Raw genomic sequence first — 20,844 nt, 5'->3', positions numbered from 1 at the left:
CCCTCATGCCAGGCCAGATTCCCACAGATGAGCAATCTGAGAGTATCTGCACAAGAAAACACTACTGCAAATGATTTCTGATTCCCCTGATGCCCGAAGAGCTCAATGCTGACACACAGGTCACATCCAGTCCTGGCCATCACACCAAAGGAGATTGAAAGGACTGATCAAGAAACACTGAAGGAAAAGGTTCCTTGAGACTGAGGTTTCTTTAGGGAGACAAACTAAATCAGTGATCCAAATGCAAAATATAGCCAAAGACAGGAGAGAAAGTAGATTTCTCAACAGAACTATATAGTTACAGTATTGGATGTGGAGACAATAGTTAATTAAAGAATTCTCCCTTTTACAAATAATGTATGGAGCTAAGTAATCACATCTTTAGCTAGAAATGGACAGTTCTTGACCCCATGAAGAATCATTTTATTAATAGAAATCTAATACATCAGTTGTTGGTAACTTTTGAATGTTAACTGATCTCCTTGGATAGAAGGCATAATCGTAGGACACACTACATTTAGAATTGCATTCTAAATAAAGGTATCCTTCACACCTACAGCTTAGGGAACATGTAAATTCTGACAGGCTACACATGTCTTGATATTGATTTAAAAAAACATACTGAAAGACTAAATGGAGAAAAACATGGATGAAGAAGTCAGTATTCTTTTGGAATTATTAGATACTGTTAATATATTAGTATCAAAATTTAATGCCCTGTTCTACTCATGACACAGTACTCTGCATTACCTTGTGCTACAATAAACATGTGTAGGGTCCTACAGTAAAAAGTTTGTTGGTGACACCAGCCTTACAGAAGTGTAATGAAATTCTATAGCCCTTCTACTACTTTTCTATTATGATAGAAAAGCAGATGTTCTCTTCCTCAGCCTTAAGAAAAGTGGCTGCTTCTGAAGATAAATTGGCTACCCATGTCCAGTAATTCCAGACCTGGGTGTTTTCACACTGCAGACAGGGTGAAGGGGTGGGGAGGTACATATTTACCCTACTTATGCTGCTGAGCATTTCTTAGGAAGGTCTGTTTTGTTTTTTTTTTTTCCTTAAGCTGGAAATCTTTAAAATTCTATTCCTGCTGAATTAGCATTTCATTGTACAAAACGAGTATGCTCAGGGACAAACTCTATGTAAAAGATAAGAGCCTGTAATTATGAATATGTCACTTGCCTTCAGAGAACACAAAGCTATGTCTTTTAGGCTATAAATACATATTACAAGAAAAATACACCCCCAGTACTAAAAATAATCAGGGTTCCCATCAATATTGGAGCTTTAAGGGAGGCACTTCAGCACAAACACTTTGGAGAAAGTCTGCAGTGAGGCATAAATTTCAAATGGAAGTAGGAATAAGAATGGAATAAACAATACTACCACCTGGACACTATTCCTAGTCTCTAAATAAAGATCTGGATGCTTGTACCAAGGACAGAGATATAACCCCCATCCCACTCTAAACAATACAAATGAAAAGCACCCAAGACAGGCCTTAATGCAAGCAGACACTTAATTTAGAGAGTGTTCTTGCAGATGGTTACAGCTGTTGTTTGGATCAGAGCCTATCTTTATGGAGAGAATAAATTAACATGAAGTTTAAACCAGTTTTTATCCTCAAGAGAATCGATCTGAAGGTCTGAAGACCTTGATAAGGTGTCTGTGTGGCAAGGGCTTGAAGGATGGAATTCTGTTCCCTGCAATGTTAGGACAGTATCTCTTTGTATGTATTTAGTGGATGGTGCCATTCTGGGTACCTGCTGCAGCCATCAAATAGGAATTAATCTCACTCAGTGATAAAAATGCATGCAAAATGCTCTAAGTAAAAAGGAGAGAAGAGCTATGCAAAAAAACTCTATTCTGCACAGTGAAAGTATTATTTTATAATTAATATTTTCTCATACAATCTGAGGAAAAAAATTGCAATTTCTGCAAATATTTTTTTGGAAGCAAACTCTTTCAAAGCATTACAAAAATACTATGTTTGACAAAGCTGCCAGTGGAAGAATTAAGCCAGTTAAACACATGCACATAAATAAAATAAAATAAAATAAAATAGAAAAGACAGTTAAGCAGATTATCAAACTGAATTGCCAAGACCCATCCCAGAGCTGATCGTTCCTAAATCCAGATTGAACCTTCTCAGCAGAATTAATATTAAGTGTCCCCGAGTTAAAAAACATAAAGCAAACTTTCTAACACCTCTGTCTCATCTTAACTGCTTTTACACAAGTAATAGCCCTTTCCTTTTTTACAATTGTGCTTTCACTTGGACTCCACATGTAATATAAAAGAAAAAAATAGTGTTTATCATAAATTCATCTTAGAATTCATTCTAAGAATGCAGCATTGTTTTCCACTTCAAAAAGTGAAGAATGTCCCTAATATCTCTCCAGTTAGTTAGATTACTGATGTCCCATCTCACAAAAAAGCCTTATAACTACGAAGAGACAGAATTCAAGCACAAAACATTGTTCAGAAGTGAGCAAAAAAAGTAATCTTTCATTCACAAGGGAAAATTATGCACACAGATTTGTGACTAAATATGTTAACTAAATTAACCAAGAAAATAAAAAACTGGATCAATCAAAAAGCTTTTTCTTTGCACCAGAGATTTACTTTCAGCTTTGTGGGCTCCCATACACTGTGATCAAACCATCTCAGGGGTGATGTAGAAATACAGAATTGACTTTAGTGCAGCCTCATGGCTCCAGGGCCTCAATAGCACATGGTGTTCAATGGGAGACAAGACAAAGACCACAATTTTAATTACTCTTCCTTCACTTCCAGTATAGGTAAACAGAAAATTAGTCATGTGCTACAATGTGAAAGGCTCTCTCTCAGAAGAACAGAGACTAAGATAAAATAGTTTTAATTTGCAGTTTTTCCGTTTGAATACTGTGCCTTTATTTTCCACTAAAAAACCTCAGAATATTAACTAATAGTTTGTCAAAACAAAATGAAAAATCATTAAGACCAAATTACAAAATAAACTTGAGGGCAAAGAGAAAAGTAATTTTTTGGGATTAATTTCTCTATTTTTTTGGTATTTATCCTCATTTTTATAAACAGTTACTTGCAGTAAGCTGCTGAAACTCTTTTCTATTTTTCTCTTATTATAGCATGTATTGCAAAAATGAAGTACAAGTATATACTGTACCTTGTTTTACCTGTAAGGAACACACACCTGACAAAAGGCAATCTTCACATCCAGAGTAGGTTCACCAAAATAATACAAGAAATGGCGGCTCATAAATACCTGCAATTAAAGAAAAGCAGACATAGAATTCTTGTCTGGCTGCTGATGTGCAAGTATAATGCAGGTCAAGCTTCATTTGGATTATAAAACCAACCTGATTTGTTACCCAGCCTGTCAAAACCAGAAATGTCGTAACGCTGAACTGTAAAAAAGCTTTAAATTCTGTCCAATGCCTGTCAAGGTCATGGCCCCAAATATGACTTGGTTACATCTGGAAAACCTTACAGTAACTGGTGCCATTAATTCAAAGTTTATCATATCACTTGTGTATTCCTACACCAAAAATAAAAACAACAAAATCAGGTCAATAATGTTCTAAATAATGTGGGTATAGGAGACATTATTATGTGAAGGAAAAAAAAAGTCCTTAGTTGACAAGTATTAGCAAAGTCATAGAAGTGGAAAGACTAGCTACATCACTGTGTAAATTCATCCACTTTGTAAGCACCCCAAGTAGTTCTCGTTCTGGTCTTAACATTCTACCACTAGAAAAGCTAAAGCAGAGGGCAGTAAGAAGGGTCCAAAGCACAAAGAACGTTTTTTTGGTTTTTTTTTCCCACCTAGAAAAGAATTGTCTGAGCAGAAATATGCTGGAGATACATAAAATGAGTGGCACACTGAAAAATGAAAACACCCTTCCATTTCTTTTTTTTCAAATTAAAATAGAAAAAGGCACCAAGTTATGTTATCAGAGTTAGAATAAACAATAGGAAATAGTTCTTCATACACTGTTTCATCACAGTGAATCTCATGTTGCTGTGGAAGCCAGAAGTCAGCACAAGCACTAATATGATTAGGCAAATTCACATGAGAAGAAATCTGCTGAAGGCTATTAACCTCGGAAATATCACCCCTGACTCAAGACACCCCTGAGTCACAGTCTGCCACTCCGTGCTCAGCTATTTCTGGATTTCCCAGTCATCTGATACTGGCCCAGGGAGCCATAGGCTGCACTAGACAGCCTCCCTGTGCACCCCATCACAGCTGCTTTTGTTTTAATTTAGCTCCACAGCAGCACATCCAGCTCTGCCTAGCCAGTCCTGTCCCAGCTGCATCCCAGCATGGCACATCAATGGCCAACACCCACAGCAATGTTGTCAGGCTGGAATAGACAGCTATGTCACAAGAATTTGGAGCACATTGATTCTTCTGCATGACTCCAAAAAACCAAAAAAACACAGCCAAACACACAAAACAACAACAAAAACCTGTTAATGGTACAAGGAAAAAACTAGCAACTTTTAGCTAAAATTAGATACATTATATAGAACTTAATGTTTTTCTGTCAAATACAAATTCATTTTAAAGACTTAAAAATGAAAACAAAACAACCATCCAACCATCACTCCACAAAAGACAAAGCTATGATTCTGAAATGCTAGGTAGTTACTCGTGGCACTTGTCTTCAGTAGGAACAACTAACTAAATTCAAGTGTAAATGGCACTAAATAAGACAAGACTTAATTTGGAGTAATTTCAACTCACACCAACTGATCAGGAGTAAAGAAACTACAAGAAATTATTCACCAATACTTGCCAACTTCTATGCACCATGTGCTCCCACATGTGTTTAATTTTTAATGAATGAATATATGAATAATCCTGTTATGAAAGCAAGTTTATGACCTTTTCTGCATCACTTTTCAGTGTCTGAGATTGCTGTCTCACTGCCCACTGAGTCATTACCAGAGTCTCATATTCCACAGAGGCTTTATAATAGTTTATATTAAAACAAAAAAGAAGAAAGGAAGCTTTTTTTCAAAAAGAAGAAGGAAAGAAGCTTTTAACATTAGTCATATTGCAATGATTTCTGGAAAGCCAGCAGGTAATTACACTGTCATGCTGCAGATACACTCCCTGGCTGTGTGCGTTACATTGCTATAACAATCAATGACTGAAATGTCAATAGCTATGACACACCATGTTCAAGACATAGCTTAATGGTGGAAAGTGAAGAAAGGAAGGGAAGAAAATTGGGGGAATTTGGTTTCTCCCTGAATTTGCTGTGAGGGACTATTGAGAAGATATACTTTGTATTATGCATGCATTACTAGTCATACCCTGCTCCTCAGCTGTCCACAGGAATTACTGTGACTGTTAATAGTCACCCTGGGCAGAACAACAGACTGGTGAGTTTTAGGAACTGGAATACATTTTAGAATTTATGATGTTGTCCTTGTGGGAAGTTAATGCTTATAAAATAATAGAAGTATGATATGTTTTAATGGCCTACATCAATACTCATATTCCTCTGTACATGAGATACATCAAATGAATCACTACAGAGCTGAGTTCATCCAGCTGTACAATGGGAATGAATGCCACCTTTCCATGGCACAGAAAGGTGTACCCAGGACAAAACAGACTTGAGTTCATGTTTATTGAATACATACAAGGTTCCCTTTGTGCCTTCTAAGGGATCACACATGTATGTAACTTCTAATTCCTTCAGGCAGAAAACAGATTTGCACTCAGCTGCACAGATCTCCTTGATCACGTCTCCTCTGGTGCGAGCTGACACCACATCACTGGAGATGTTTAAGAAGTGTCAGAATAAAGAACTGGCCTGATGCTGAGATAATTGTGTTACAACGTAAAGCAGTTATCAAACAAGAAGCTACTGAGACAAACAGCATCGCTCACCAGTGACTGGAGCTTTATGTGAGAGCATAAGCATCCAGTATTTCTTTACCCCACCTCTGACACTTTATGTTTTCAAAATTGAGTGAAATCACCCAAGGGGTGGAGAACTGGGAGAACAAAACACTGCTGATAGAATAAAATACTCTGGGAAGCCAGAGACTTCTGTAGCATTAAAGGGAGAAAACCTGTCTGTGAAACAGCAAAGCCACAACTGGATCCCAAATCTTCATTATGATCAAGGCAACTGTATGCCAGGAGCCACAAAAACATACAAGACTCAGCAGCAAACATATCACACACTTTCAGGCAAAACAAAACTAGGAGGCACTAAAATCAGGAAGAGGAAACCAGCCATGAAGGCAAGATAAAGAAAATCCTGAAACTGTACAGTAGCACAGCTCCAAGGGAAATGCTGGATGGATCCATTGAGGTTCGCCTCTACCTAGCCTGCTGCTTTGCCATCCTCTTCTTCACTCCACTCTTCCTTCCTTATGGAAAGCTGTTCTTTAAAACAGAATGTGGACTAAAGACATGCCCAAATTTCAGGCATGAACTTCTCTTTACCTGCAGTGCTCCTATCAAATCTTCCTTTTCTGTACAAGGACTTTTTAGGGCTTTTTCACTTTAAATAATGGATATCTGTCTCTCCAGAGGTCAGGAGGATTATCTAATTACTATTCAAACATCTCTTTGAAGACTGAAAGGATTAAATCAATACTATTAGTATAATTACTGAGAACAGAGAAAAAACCATGAGAGCAGCTAAAACAGACCAGAAAACCAACAGCAGCTGCAGTTCTCAAATAGAGCCTCCCACAGTAAACCTTTCTGCTCATCTTTGAATTCTTTCCTCACCCTCAGTGCTGTAGGATATTGGTACCCAGGGAATGTATGGGCAATTTGGCCCAGTAAGATTAAATATTTTGACCTAGGAGCATCCTTTTCTACCCAAGCTGCCTTCTCCTTCAGATAAGTGGCTCCTGGATCATGGACAGGGTGTGTTTGCCTTAAGCCTAAGAGATGCCAACCTCCAGTCTGAGGACTCTGGGCTATTGCTGTGCTGGCCCAAGGAGAGCCTAAGCACTTGCACCCACCATGTTATCTGGAAAAGGCATCACAGTCACTTTCTTTTGAGAAAATACCTTCATGATAGTTTATCATCCCTGCATCCCCTAATCAACAGGGTATGCAGGGATAGTAAACCATCCATCACTGCCCAATGGACAGTGCCTTAGCCTGACACAGTATATTTAAACCCTTTTGTGAAAGGTCAGGAGGCCAATGTTGAGCCTCAGTAAAGTCCCATGTAACTTTTTATTCAGAGAGATAAAGGAGCCAGCTGCCCTGCTGCTTCCTTCACCCCAGCCCAGGCAGGCAGGGCTGCTCCTCTCACCCCACAGCACAACCACCTGTGTCAGACACACTGATCCAGGGCTCAAACAAGGCTCTCCATGAGGAAAAACTGCAGCAGCTCTTTGACCTGTATTTAAACTAGTGTCTAAATGCACTTGAAATGAATATCCCAAACTAGCCCTGCTGCTGTTCTCATCACCTCCCACCTGCTCCCATACTTTGAGAGGTGTTTACATGCCTACAACAAAACAAAACGAAAACAAAAGCCTAAATTCCTAATTTAAAAAGTAGCCCCACATGGAATTAAAAAACAATATTAGAAATGCAAGTCCTAATTTAAACAGGAATCAAATGGAAATTGATTCCTGGAGATAAAGTAGAAAGAATTACTTGTATGTAAAACTTCACTAGATTTAAACCTGGCATATTGTGGCTGCAAACTGGAAGGTTGTAAAAGAATCACAGGACATCCACCAATATCTAGGCCAAGTCCCATCAATTGTGATAATCTCAGTAATATGGGGAAGCAATATATATTCATATCAAGTAATCAAATCCAGCTTTTCTGTTTATTTGATATTCTGTTTATATGATATTACCCCCCAAATACATGGCATGTGCACCATGGGCACAGTGAATGTGCTCCCTATCTTCACCAATTTGCAGTTCTCTACTTGTTCTACAAAAGGAGAATTAAAGTATTTATTATTACCTCATTTAGTTTCATTCATAAAGATTCAGGGCATGAAAAAAAAATTAATGAAATAGCATCATCACTAAAAGTTATTTTAAAAACCCATCCTGTCCTAATTCAATGAGAGGGGACAATTGATCAATTCGGTTGTCACTTAAAAACCTTCTTTAAAAACACTAATGTTCAAAGATATACTTTCATGAATTATTAATGCTTCCTGTTTTGAAAATGTGCTGGAACAATTTCATGCATTTCCAGTACTGGAATTCCTCTCTCCTTCATCTGAAAATACATCCTCTTACCACAGTAGAAGTTCTCTGAAGCTTTCAGTAATGTTCTAACTCCTGTAACTATATTTTTCCTTTACTGAAACTTGGCTATTCTGCTCTGTGTAAACAAGAGTGAAGGAAATAATGAAGACCTGAACAAATTCACCCAGGATGACAAAGTGTGCCAGCAGAGAATGGCAGTGTCTGATCCCCAAACTCCTACAGAATTTCAAACGTGGGCTCTGACATCTTTAACATGCTGGGTCGATGAAGAAGTCCTGCAATTCACCCACATTTTTTCATATAATTGCTGCCACTTATAAGAGGGATTTAGATGTTCAAATATCCTATCAAATTGTCTTCACTTCAGAGACCAAATCTTTAGGCTTATCAGCTTTTTTTATATAACTTTTTTCTTTCAGATCTAATGTAAAACACTGCAACAGGAGACCCACTGCTTAACAAGAAGCTTAAAGACGCCTCAGAGGATAAATATGAACTGCCATTTGCAAGTGGATTAATAATAGTCAAGGAGAGTGTTCCTACTGCAAAAGAGTGCCTTTCTGTTGTGTCTACTCTCCCATTTTAATTATTCTTGGAATAACCAGGGAAAGCAGTGATGTGAATAATGTAATTATTAAGTTATATCCCAGCAGAAACAGATCATCTTCCACTGGGAAGAGAAGTGATGGCATGTTAAAAATCACAAGGATCACACAAGTAGCTCTAAAACAGCTGCTGGAAAAGAGAATGAAAAGGAAAGAAACCATTTTGGAATAGCACTGAAAAGGAAATATATATAAAAAAATAAAGAACAAACAAACTGAAAAGACAAGGGACTGATAAGCAGATATTCCTAATGAGCACAGCTCACATGCAGATGACAGGAACAAATGAGCTCTAAATCTGATCTTGCCACCAACTTCTTGTTTTTTGGTTTTTTTTCTCCAGCCAGTTATTATGAGAGAGAATTCCTCACCTGACTATATTTGGTCTAAATGCCAAATATATACAGCCCAAGTTACCACTTCCAGAGGAAATACTTACTGTTATGAACAGGTATTATGAGGAAAAGAACCTACTCCTGCAAGATGCTGCCGCAGATTAATTAGTCAAATTTATGATGATCTTGTCATAATCTCTCATACCATCTTTTCATTTGCAGCTGAATTTCTTCACTCCCTGAATAAATCCTAGCCACTTCCTAGAGTCATAAAATTAAACTTTGATGTTGGAAGCAGCTCTGAATTTGCAGGATGAACCTGAAGGGGCAAGTGTGTGAGACTGTGGCTACTACTCTTAAAAAAAAAAAAAAAAAAAGAAGAAAAGCTGTTTGGAAAGAGATGAGCACAGTTAAACACTGCCTGCCTCACATAAGATAACCTTTACCACAATAGTGAAAGTAATATTTTTTTAAATTTTTATTCATTTTTCCTGTTTTGGCACTTGATTTTAATCTGCTTTCTCTTTCTGAGGAAAAAAGATTAAAAATTGAGGTAACTGTCTCAGCTGAATGAAAAATTCTGCTCTCTCAGAACTTTTTCTTCCTCTATTAAAAAGTAAAATCAATATAAAGCTGTTCCTTGGATAAATGTCAGTGGCAAAGCTGCCTGAAGGTATGTACTGAATCACATCAAAACTATTTTTAATGAACTCCCAAGTCAACCTGCAAACCTAATTCAAATTCAGTTACATTTGCCTTCAACACAGATGTCCCTAGCACTTTATGATGGGTGAAAATGACCTATATTTTATGGACTACATAGAGACAAACACTTGATTACTGTCTGTATCAAGCAGTATCAAGAAAATAATTAGATTTGACTAGAACATATATTTTAAATGTGAATAGTTTGGAGTCAATTTCTGATTAGTTAAACTGTTTGGCATTGGATCTCATTCTTACATGCTGCTCTGTTACACATGTTAACCACTCCACTAATGAAGGGTGCTTGTAAAAATAATTACTATCCCAGCCAAAAGCAAAATTCTGACTTTGGGAGAAATGTATAAAAGGCCAGGGCACTTAGATACTGTTATAGATCCTGTTTCAGTGTACCTTAACTATGTGGCACTGCAGTAAACAGCAATTTCTGTCAGCTTCATTCAATTTAGGGGGAAAATTGACAGGTTTGGTCACTTAAGAGGAAAAAAAATTGCAGCCAAAATAATATTTAGCCATGCTTTTACTTATTTGATAAAAATTTTAATACATTCTACCAATGTCCATCTTTCCTGTATCAAAGTATGCATGATGGAAATATGAAATAGTTCAGGACTGTGGAATAACTTGCTCAGCTGCAACATCTGTATTTATCATCACCACTTTAAAAGGGCTGAACCACTGAACTGAGCCAGCTAATTCACACCTCAAGGTTATTCAGGAACAGAGCAAAAAACCACTCACCTGGGAAGGGCCCTTAGGATAGCTATAATCCAAACTTTCTAATCAAAACAAGGACAGTTGCTTCATTTATTTGCAAAGTTAGGATGCTCACTCCCTGCCTTGGTTTGTATTTACATATTTATAAATACATATTTTATTTACATATAGTTCTGTGGGTGCATCCAGAAGCCACACAACTAAAAACACTAAAAAATGTAAGGAGCTTAGTTATGGAGTGCAAGGCTGCAGCCATGAGCAGATTACACTGTAAATTCTGCAGCTACAAAACAGTTTATTTCTCAAACAACTAAAATACACATTCATTTGCTTCTGAAAAGCTTTTCCCCCTTCTAAGCTTTAATATTTGCAAATTTTAATTACTCCCATAACAAAACACTACTAGAACAACTCATCTCCAGGATGCAAGCAGGATTTATTGCAAAATCTCTGCAAGCTGTTAATATCAAATGGCAGTTACATATTGTTTTAAAAAAACACAGAAAATATTTTGATACTTTCTGTCTGCTTTTGATTAAAACCCTAAATTTATGAGAAAAAAAATTCTTAATGGAGTAAGAAAATACCCTGTGTTTCAGATGATCAATAACTGACAGGAAAGAAGAGCTCGTCTACTGCTGGACTGTAGCCATTCACCTATGCTGCTGTTATTTAGAATGTGTCATACTAATGTAGAATGGCTCAAGAAAGAAACACCCCTTTGATTCAGGGAAATACAAACCCAGAAAAAGTGGGTGTTTCCTTGCTCCAATCTATAGATGATGCTGGGGGAAAGTTCTTCAAAGCATAAGGGATAATAATGATAATTATTAATGCACTGAATAAGGTTAAATTTCCAGAGTTCCACAAAACAATGGGAGATGAAGCACTTAAAGAAAGCATATCTGCTGCTGCCAAGGGGTGTTGCTGCAAGTGCCATTTGATTTTCCTTATGCAAACCCAGAAATACAGTAGGTGATTAATGCATAAATACAGAATCATGAAGGCTGTTGTTAGTTTCCTATTATACAGATAATTGCAAACTAGCACATTAGGAAAAAAATTCACAGTCCTGTGAACTTAGACTGGATAGGTAAGGAGTGATCAAAACCAAGTCACGTTCCCTTTAGGTTCTTACATAAAAGTAAAACAAGGAAAAGCATGTTAAAATACAAAAGGTAATCACCACAAGAAAGTAATTTCTTTTCTTTGGCTCTCTTTGTTCTGTAGCAGTGGAACAAAGTGACTTTAATAAGTCAAGGGATAGGAATTTCTTCAGTAAGGAAGAAAAGGAGCCAAAGAGGCAAAGTCTGCAATTTTCTAGACAAATCATTTGGGAAAAGGAAAAGTGGAACCCAAAACAGGCTATTCCATAATTCCTCCCTCCTCATTGCCCCTAAGACACAGGGACACTAGCTCATACATCTTTCTAACTGCAGGGAAAGTCTCCCTGCTATGGGTAAACAACAATTTGGAATTGATTTTTCCAGGCAGAGGCCCACAGCAGCACTTCAAAGCATGGGTGCCCTCAGAGTTAGACAGAAATGCTGGAACTGATTAAAGCAGAGCTGAAGCACAGACATTTCAGACAAACAGGTGACTCTGCCTCTCCTATTCTTGTGTTGTTGAGGAAAGTTTTCTGAAATATTTGACTCTGCTGAGGAACAAAAGGTTGAGAGACAAGGATAAAAGGCTTTAAAAATCTGCACAAACATACAAGGTCCAGCACCTCATATGAAAACAAAATTGTCACAGGTACTGGATGTAACTCAAATGGTACATGACATTAAAAACTCTATTCTTTCTTGTATCCCAGCTCCCCTCAGAGCTGGGAAAAGAGGCAAACACAACAACTATGCTGGGCCAGTAAGGCAAGGGAGCTACGGACAATAAAGGAACAAGTTAATTTACCTGGGTACCAGATAGATTGAGGATGTCTTTCCTCTCCCCCAAAACACTACCATTAATAAGGTGAGGCATACCCCAGCAAGAACAAACTGAGCATCCTGGAGACAGTCTTTGCCACCAGCACTCTATGGTGAGCAGTGCAAGGAAGCACCAAGGGAAGAAAGACCAAAGGAAAACTTAAATTAAAAACTTATGTATTACTTGGAAAGAACTTGGACTGGACTACCCAAGATGAGTATCACAAAGTATGCTGACATGAAAAGGGTAAACATTTTACATGAATACTTATACTAAAGAATTTAAGAAGTACAAGAACACAACCGTATCCTACTTTGATTCCCTAAATGTAAGTGCAAGAATAATTCTCAGGTTCTTCCTTTTAGAACCTTCTTATGTCATTTTTTAAATGCTACAATCCATAGCTTGTTCTTCCTATTTGGCTTCTTTATCAGCTGTGACTCAATTACCAGAGCTCCTCCACAGCTAGAAACCTTCTGATGTCCAATGTGCCAAGCTTTCATTAGGCTTACAAGAAAATAGCAAGATAAATATCCTTCATTTTGCCCTAATGCCTTTCAACTTGATTAGTTCTATTCCCTATAAATCATTAACCCATCTGCCTGACACCAATCCCAGTCAGATTACAAGCTTGGAGTGCACAAACACTGCACATCCTGCAAAGCTTCATGCACCCAAGCCATCAGATCAGTAGCAATAATAATCACACCCCTTATATGTGTTCATAATGCTCATGGTCATCTGAAGAAGAGAAAGCTCTTAAGGGAGATATAAACCCAAATGCCCTTTTTGTTCTAGGAAAATCCCCACCATTTAGTGTGTGTGCCTAAGGCATAAATGCTTCCCAGAGCTCCCATGGGGACAGTGCAGCTTTGCATTAGTCTCAGTGGAGGCCCATGCTCATAAAGCATAACACAGCCCCTGCACAATCCCACTGGAGCACTGGCATACACTGTCCTAAACTAAAATGTAAACATGAATGAAAAAAAGTAGAACTCGGTCACATACCAGAGCTCTGGAGTTTGGGATTAAGGTTTCAGGGCTTTACCATTTTTGGTTTTGGTTTTTTTTGGGGTGGCAGCCTTTATCAAGGGCTCAGCAGGGGATTGTTTTCTGTCCCTGGAATATCTGTTGGCCACTAAAATCCCAATTACACTGAGCTTTTTTCTTGCAGCAGGCAAGGAATTACACACCACTAGAAGGCAATTGCAGTTTGAGTGAGTGACAGAACAGCAAATGTAAGGGGAGCTGAAGCCACCTCCTCCTGCTTTTATACCTCAACTACAAATGTAAACTCTCCTGAACTGGGCACAAGCTACAGCACCTTGCTTACTTAACTGTGTTGCTATCTTCTAGACCTCTAAACAGGTATGAAATATTATTAAAAACATGTATACATAAAACACATAAATATGTGATGGTGTTTGCAGGGGTCTTAGGATGAGGGAAGAGACGAGAATGTTGACTCCATGTTTCAGAAGTCTTGATTTATTATTTTATGATATATATTATATTAAAACTATACTAAAAGAACAGAAGAAAGGATTTCATCAGAAGGCTAGCTAAGAATAGAGAAAGAATGATAACAAAGGCTTGTGACTGACAGACAGTCCGGACAGCTGGACTGTGATTGGCCATTAATTAGAAACAATCACATGAGACCAATCACAGATCCACCTGCTGCATTCCACAGCAGCAGATAATCATTGTTTACATTTTGTTCCTGAGGCCTCACAGATTCTCAGGAGAAAAAATCCTAAGGAAAAGATTTTTCATAAAACATGTCTGTGACATAAATATAAAGAATATATTCATACATTTCCTCGTTCTCTTGAACCTCGCAAAGGCCACACATCCAGAAAGCCCAACCAGCCAGCTCTGCTGCCTGCTTTTCAGTGCCAAGCTGCAAACACTGCACTGAAGGGCACTAATTCCCTGTATCACAAGTTAGTTTGAGCCTGCCTCCTCAACAAGAACAGATGCTCAGAGAATCAGATATGACTGAGCCTAAGTGTTTTCCGATATCATTTCCAGCTCCCATAGACACTAAACATGAGATAAATCAACTTAAATCCAACTGTCAGTGACCTGACATCACTTGCAAGGCATTATCCCACTGTGAAACAGCTGATTGATTCCTCTTCTCCATTTCAAAATGGTAGCGTGAGCTACTGCAACATGCAATGAATGCCACAAAGCTGCTTGGCACAAAAATAACTCTGTCCATGAAAATAGCTGAATTTAGACAAGAAATTTTCTTCACATGTTTCCAGCTTCCTGTAGACTACAGGGCAGCTTTCACACCCTATGCTACATAAACCCCTTGCAATAATGTGCATAGTGAATGTATTTCCAAGGTGACTGTTTACTGCAAACCTGGTGATAAAACCACACATTTTAGACCTCTCCCCTCTCCAAGTACGCTGCACCATGCAAAAATAGGATATAAATGTTTTACAAAAATAGGTTCTTTTGTAAAGACCTCAGGAGTTCCTCCACAAACATTTGATAGATAATAAAACAAAGGCACTGGAAAATAAATTATATGTTCACTCAGGCAGGAATAGTGGCTTGGATGCCTGTCCTTAATCCACCTACTGAAAAGTTATATAAATAAGAAAGGTTAAATTCCTAAACAAAAAAAAAAAAGTTAAGGAAGACCGTGTTTCTGTCAAGGAAGACTTAAGAGAAACCCATCCTTGCTTCCCAGAAACAAAGGAACAAAATCCAATTTTGCTTGTATAACCAAGTGCTTTCTTTTTTTTGCATTTCCTTTTCAAATCCAAACATATTGGAGTAGAAATGAGCAGCTGAATAAACTGATATATTTCTCTGTGAAATCTTGTATTTCTATAATCTTTTTTTCCCTACAACACATTTCTGGGTTTTGGTGTGAAATCAAACGGATACATGAATAATAACAGATTTCATGTTCTTCTGAATAGCAGGGAGTTTTAACTTAGGCTGGGCAGACATTTGTGAATGATGATGGGATACAGGAAAAGGAACATGATGTTTCTGAAGCAGGATGAGCCTTTAAAGCCCTTGTAAATGAAGCTATAAAAGTAACCATGCCCCTACCTCTCTTTATGAGAACAAAGACTCTCTATCAATCATTCTGTGTCCCCCTGATCCTCTTTGTCCTCAATGCTCTGTTCTTTAGGGCATGACAAAGAAGAAGGCTGAGATTTTGTGTAATTTAAGTGCCTACAATTAGCAATACACAAGCTGGAGCATTAAAAACAAACAAAAGATAAAATCTTACACCAGATTCAGACCTCACAAGAAGGTGTTTTATAATACCGTATTTTTCTAAATTTAATTTTTAAATCTCAATAGCCCATCAGCTTGAGTAACAATCTTGCAAAATGTATTGTTTATCAAAGCAGATGCTACTTTCACAATATATTTTGTTTTTAAATATTTCCTTTGGTTTTTGTTGGAAGTCAGAGGGTTTTGCTTTGGTTTTAGTTGTGGCTAACACTAAAAGGGTCTTCTGGCTTTTTTTGGCCTGAGCTGACCACCACGAATAAATCTGCTTAAAAGTAGAGTTCTAAATGTATGCTACACCTTTATAAAGCAGAAGAAAGAAAAAAAATCAACTTTTATTAGGTCTGTTTGCATTATGAAAAGATCTTTAATATAATAACACTTTGGGCACTTACAACAATAAATAAGGACTGGCCAGACTGGTCACCATAAGATGCCTGAAATCTGGTTAACCTTCACTGCTGTTTTCTAGTTCCAAACTTTATATCCAGCTGCTATTTGTAACCTAACAAACCCTGTTGTGAGTTGTACCAGCCCTCCTGCCTTTCAGCAGAGCTCATCCAAAAGGTGCCACATGGAACCAGTGCAACTCCAGTGAAGGAGGGTACCTGTGGGTGACACTGCACTGTAAACTGGGCAGGCTGAGACAGCTCCCGCCCTGCAGCACCTCAGGGTAAACTCTGCCATTTCTGCACACATTGCTAAGCAGGATGAAAGTTTTAATTTTTCTTTTTTTTCCCTTAATGGAATAAAGCTTGTCTGTTCGTCCCTCAACATTGAATGACTTTTGGAAGTGTAATTAATCAGGAGCAAGAAACATGGAGAAAAATCAGGTTTTAGTAGTTAACTGTTCATGAATTCGAGTGAATTTATGGGCATCTTGTCCTCTATGATATTTAATGAGTTCAACAAATTCCTTGCAGCAGACATCTGGTGAAATGTTTTTATAAAAACATTTCATCCCTGATTTACACAAAAGGGGTGAAAACTGAAGGCAGGCATTTTATACTGTTATTGATTTTCCACAAATACACATAGGTATGTGCATTATACACAGTACAAACAAAACTGTTCAAACACTTTCCAAAACTGAAACTCAATCAGCAGAAATGCCACTAATTGGCCTCAACAGAACAGCAGGGGAAATGCTGCCCTGTTCTCCTTCTCATGACTGTGGCCTATTTCTCTAAATTACAGGGCCAAACATCTGCAAAAAAGAAGCATCACTATTAATCCCTTGTGCCAGCTGTCTTTAGTTTGCTCACACAGGGGCTCAGTACCCCGTGCTATGTAATTCAAATAAAACACATTATTTGAAAGAACAAGAGGGAATAATTTCAGCAGATTACTCTGAGTTGCAACTGAGCCTACCTCAGTCCTGCCCAAACACTGTGCTTGATTTCAGTTTCCTCTCACAATCTCTCAGGCTCCCTGATTAACAGCAACATTTTATTTGCAGGTAGCATGTCGTCATAATTTACAGCTGAAGATACTAACTTTGAAAAAAAGAAGGTTCAAGAATATTGTTATACTCTGACCATGTAAATTTGTGTCTCAAGAAACACAAAAAAATTGAAAACTGAATGGAACAGGTTTGGCAGACTAGGTATGTGAAACAGATACAGATTTTGTGAATGACAGGTCTCAGTATCCAGTACAGCATATTGAAAATGTTCCTGTGGTGAGGTGTACTTTTTATCCTCAGTTTTAAGACATAAAGAATTTGCACAGCTTCTGCACACTTTAAGATATTCTGAGCCATGTATGGTAATAATTTCAGTGTTTTTTTCACATCTAAGCTATGTAAATACTGACCTCCTTGGCAAGGTAAACCCTGTACATCTAGCCAACAGAGACTATGGTCTCAGAGAAGAGGATTAATTTTGTTTTCTATTAAGCCCATAGAAACTAAAAAATGTACAAGAAATTGCTTGGGGAGGCATGGAGCCTGCATGCTTCAGCCCTAATCCTCCTGTCTTTAGCCACAAACTGCCAGCTCCACCATTTCAGTGACTTCTTGCTGTTGGTTTGTTGCTGGGAATGTTAGAGAGCCCTGGTACTGAGCAAGGTTTCACTAGACCCAAAGTAAAAAGGTAAAAAAGGTTTTTTCTTGTAATAATCTAGTCAGAACATCGAAGTCTTATTAAGCTCAGCGTGAGTCTGTCTTGCATTTTGAGTTGCCATCAACTCTTCCACAACACAGATTCACGAGCAGTTCTGTCTCTTCTCTAACCTCTCCTAGACAGGTATGAACAGACCTCAAATTCATCATGACAATGCTGTTCCCATCAAAATTAATCCTGGTACAGGCTCTGCACTGGTGCTCCCAAGCTGACCTGAGAGGGATTCCAGCAGAACAGCTGGAACAGCACCAGCATCTCCTCTCCAGCAACAGCCAAGCATTGTTTAATGGCAGGTCATCTTAACATGACATACTGGGGACCCAGAAATGGAAATAGAGTCATAGAATCATTAATGTTGAAGAAGAGCTTTAAGTTCAAACATTAAAATCCTCATTTATTCCAATTTCCTGTGCATTCACTTAACATGCAGCCAACAGTTGTACCTCCAGTAGGATCAGTTCCTTGGAAACTGAGTTTACCCAGTCACATCCTATCATGAATTTAATTGACTATGTTTATCAAACTAAAAGGACCACAAAAAACCCCAAACAGTTAAATTTAAGTAAATCACTCACTGAGGCGGAAAAAAAATTAGGCTACATAAGATACAAGAATGCTTTGTGATTTTCTGCAGCTGTTCTCAGCCTTGCTTAGCAAATGAATTTAACACAGAATGTCATTCAGAACTATCTTTAGTCCTTCTTAGTGTTTTAGCACATTATAACAATTAATCATCTTTTATTAATTCATGGGCATTCAAAGATGACCTAAGAACTGTCACATTGTATTGGGTACTGCTAACTCATCTTTTATATTAACATTTACATAATTGTTCTACTTAGTACTACACAGAGAATTTTACAAGTGTATTGAGACCTTGATTTTGGGAAAAAAAAAATAAATACAGGCCTAAAGGGAATATGAGCATGTACAATATTCTCTAGACCACAGAGGTAAATATGTGCATAAGGCTTTGCATAGGATCCACAGCTGCACAGTCATTCTTATAGAAGAGAAATAACATTAGAATTAGATTTAGTGGTGAAATGTCACTGTAAGATATGCAGCTAAATAGGTCAGGTCTGCCTCCCCATTGTGTCCAGGCTTAGAGCTGTCATCTACACCTATATATTTTCATTCAATATTTTTTCCAGCATTCATTGACAGGGCAAATCAAAACCTGCTCTGTCCTAACGCATACAGGCATTTTGCATAAATGAATCTATGGTTACAACCAGCTCTCCCTCAGAGGAGGCAGACTAAAAACAATATCTAAAACCAACCAACAGAACACCTTTAGGAAGTGTTTCTTTTCCAGCACTAGTTTTCTTCCTATTACTTTGCATGCAATTTTTACAGTATGCCCATCACAGCCTATTGCAAACATTTCACAAACACATAACATGTTCTGGTATTCCCCTTATTTTACAGGTTATTTCCCTTTCTATTAAGCTTTCATCAGTAATCAGGTGGCCTTAGATGCCTTACCAGGGATAGGACAGTCTGACAGCGAAGTTTTACATTTTGTCCAGGTGACACACTTGCAATTGTTCTCAGGTCTTCCTGGGGAGAGCTGCAGATCTGGGGAGCACTGCTCAGCACACGCGGTCTGTCCCAGTTCCACCTCTGTCCCAGTGGAAGACAGCTGCAAAGGAGTTAAACACAGGCAGGGTTAAGGAAGCCTCAGCTGGTCTCAGTTGGGTCACTTAGCTCATTTTGGGATTGTTTGCTCCATTTTTTAACATGCTCCAGGTTAAAACAGCACAGATACCAAGTAGTCCATTTTCTCTCGTTAGAGTAGCTGGGTTTTTTTAAACCCTCTGCAGCTTTTCCAAGGTCAGTCCTTTCATGCACTGCCATAGTCTGTTGGATTAAAAAAGCCTGGAGATCACTATGATGCCTTGTGATAGGCAGACACCTGTCAGTGGCAGAGAACATTTCTGTTGCTATGGACCTTTAGGTATAGAGAGCTCTTCAACAGGCAAATAAACAAGAAATACATTACTCCTTAAATGTGCCATTAGACAAGTTTAAGGAGTCTACATCCTGCATCTTCTTTCTTCAGGCTTATGTGAAGGCTTTTGTGAAAAGGAGTACTCCTGATCTGGAGAAATAAAGAAACTTTCTGAGGAGAGGTAAATTAAAACCACCAAAACATCAGTGTTGAAGTAATCAGGAGTAGAAATTTAAGGGAGGAAATCAATAAAATCTTATCAGCTGCATATCTGTGAGGAGAGGGCACATTAGAAAGATGTATTGCTGTCCACTCTTTAGGAATAATACTGACACTTCAATTTCTACCAATCTCACGAAATTACAAGAGCTGTTTACCAACCTACCTGCCAACTATACATTTCCATCTTTTTCTTTTGCCTTGCTGTCCTGAACAACTGTAGCAGGTCTCATAATTTATAGCGCAGGGGAGGGAGGACAAGGGCAATCAATAGCCTTGCAGCTTCTCCCATTTACTCACTCTGCAGGATCCTTAAATGTCACTTGCATGGACGACTTGGCAAAATACACCCTTCAGACCATCACAGGGCACATTTACCTCCAGGTGTCCTTAGGTTCCTACAAAGGCTTGTACTATGTGCCACATCTGATTTAGGTTACAAACTTCAAAAGGAGCAAACAGTTGTTTGAGGCCTTCAGGACACCCTTGAAAAACAGGATTTGTACAATCAAGAGCCTCTGCATCCTCAAAAAGCAGTATCAATGATCATACTCTGCTTTCTACACAGTCATGCACAAGTAAGCCCGTGCCACAAACCACCAGGCAAAGTCAAGAGTAGAAAAGAAGATCAATAACTTTTCCTTTCCTTTTTTTATCCTCCTTACAAGTGATTTTAGATTCTAATATTCCTGATAACAGAGCTATAAAAAACACTGCTGAGGAAGACACCAGTAAATTATCC

At 38.1% G+C, this 20,844-nt stretch overlaps 1 protein-coding gene across 3 annotated transcripts in view; it reads right to left on the bottom strand.

The window, feature by feature from the left end:
* Nucleotides 1-20,844, bottom strand: part of MAPK10 (mitogen-activated protein kinase 10) — a 146,121-nt gene that overhangs the window by 76,618 nt on the left and 48,659 nt on the right. For 2 of the 3 annotated variants that reach the window (XM_058803000.1, XM_058802998.1), the window contains exons 2-3: nt 19,418-19,574; nt 3,197-3,268 (exon numbers count right to left, since the gene is read on the bottom strand). In XM_058803000.1, the coding sequence (XP_058658983.1) occupies nt 3,197-3,262 (66 nt within the window). In that variant the 5' untranslated portion in view covers nt 3,263-3,268; nt 19,418-19,574. Of the gene's footprint in view, nt 1-3,169; nt 3,269-19,417; nt 19,575-20,844 lie in introns of all 3 variants that reach the window. The other variant, XM_058802999.1, reaches the window with a different exon arrangement.

Source organism: Ammospiza caudacuta, chromosome 4 (genome assembly GCF_027887145.1).
Source record: "Ammospiza caudacuta isolate bAmmCau1 chromosome 4, bAmmCau1.pri, whole genome shotgun sequence".
NCBI classification, from domain to species: Eukaryota; Metazoa; Chordata; class Aves; order Passeriformes; family Passerellidae; genus Ammospiza; species Ammospiza caudacuta.
This window is presented reverse-complemented; position numbering and strand designations above follow the sequence as displayed.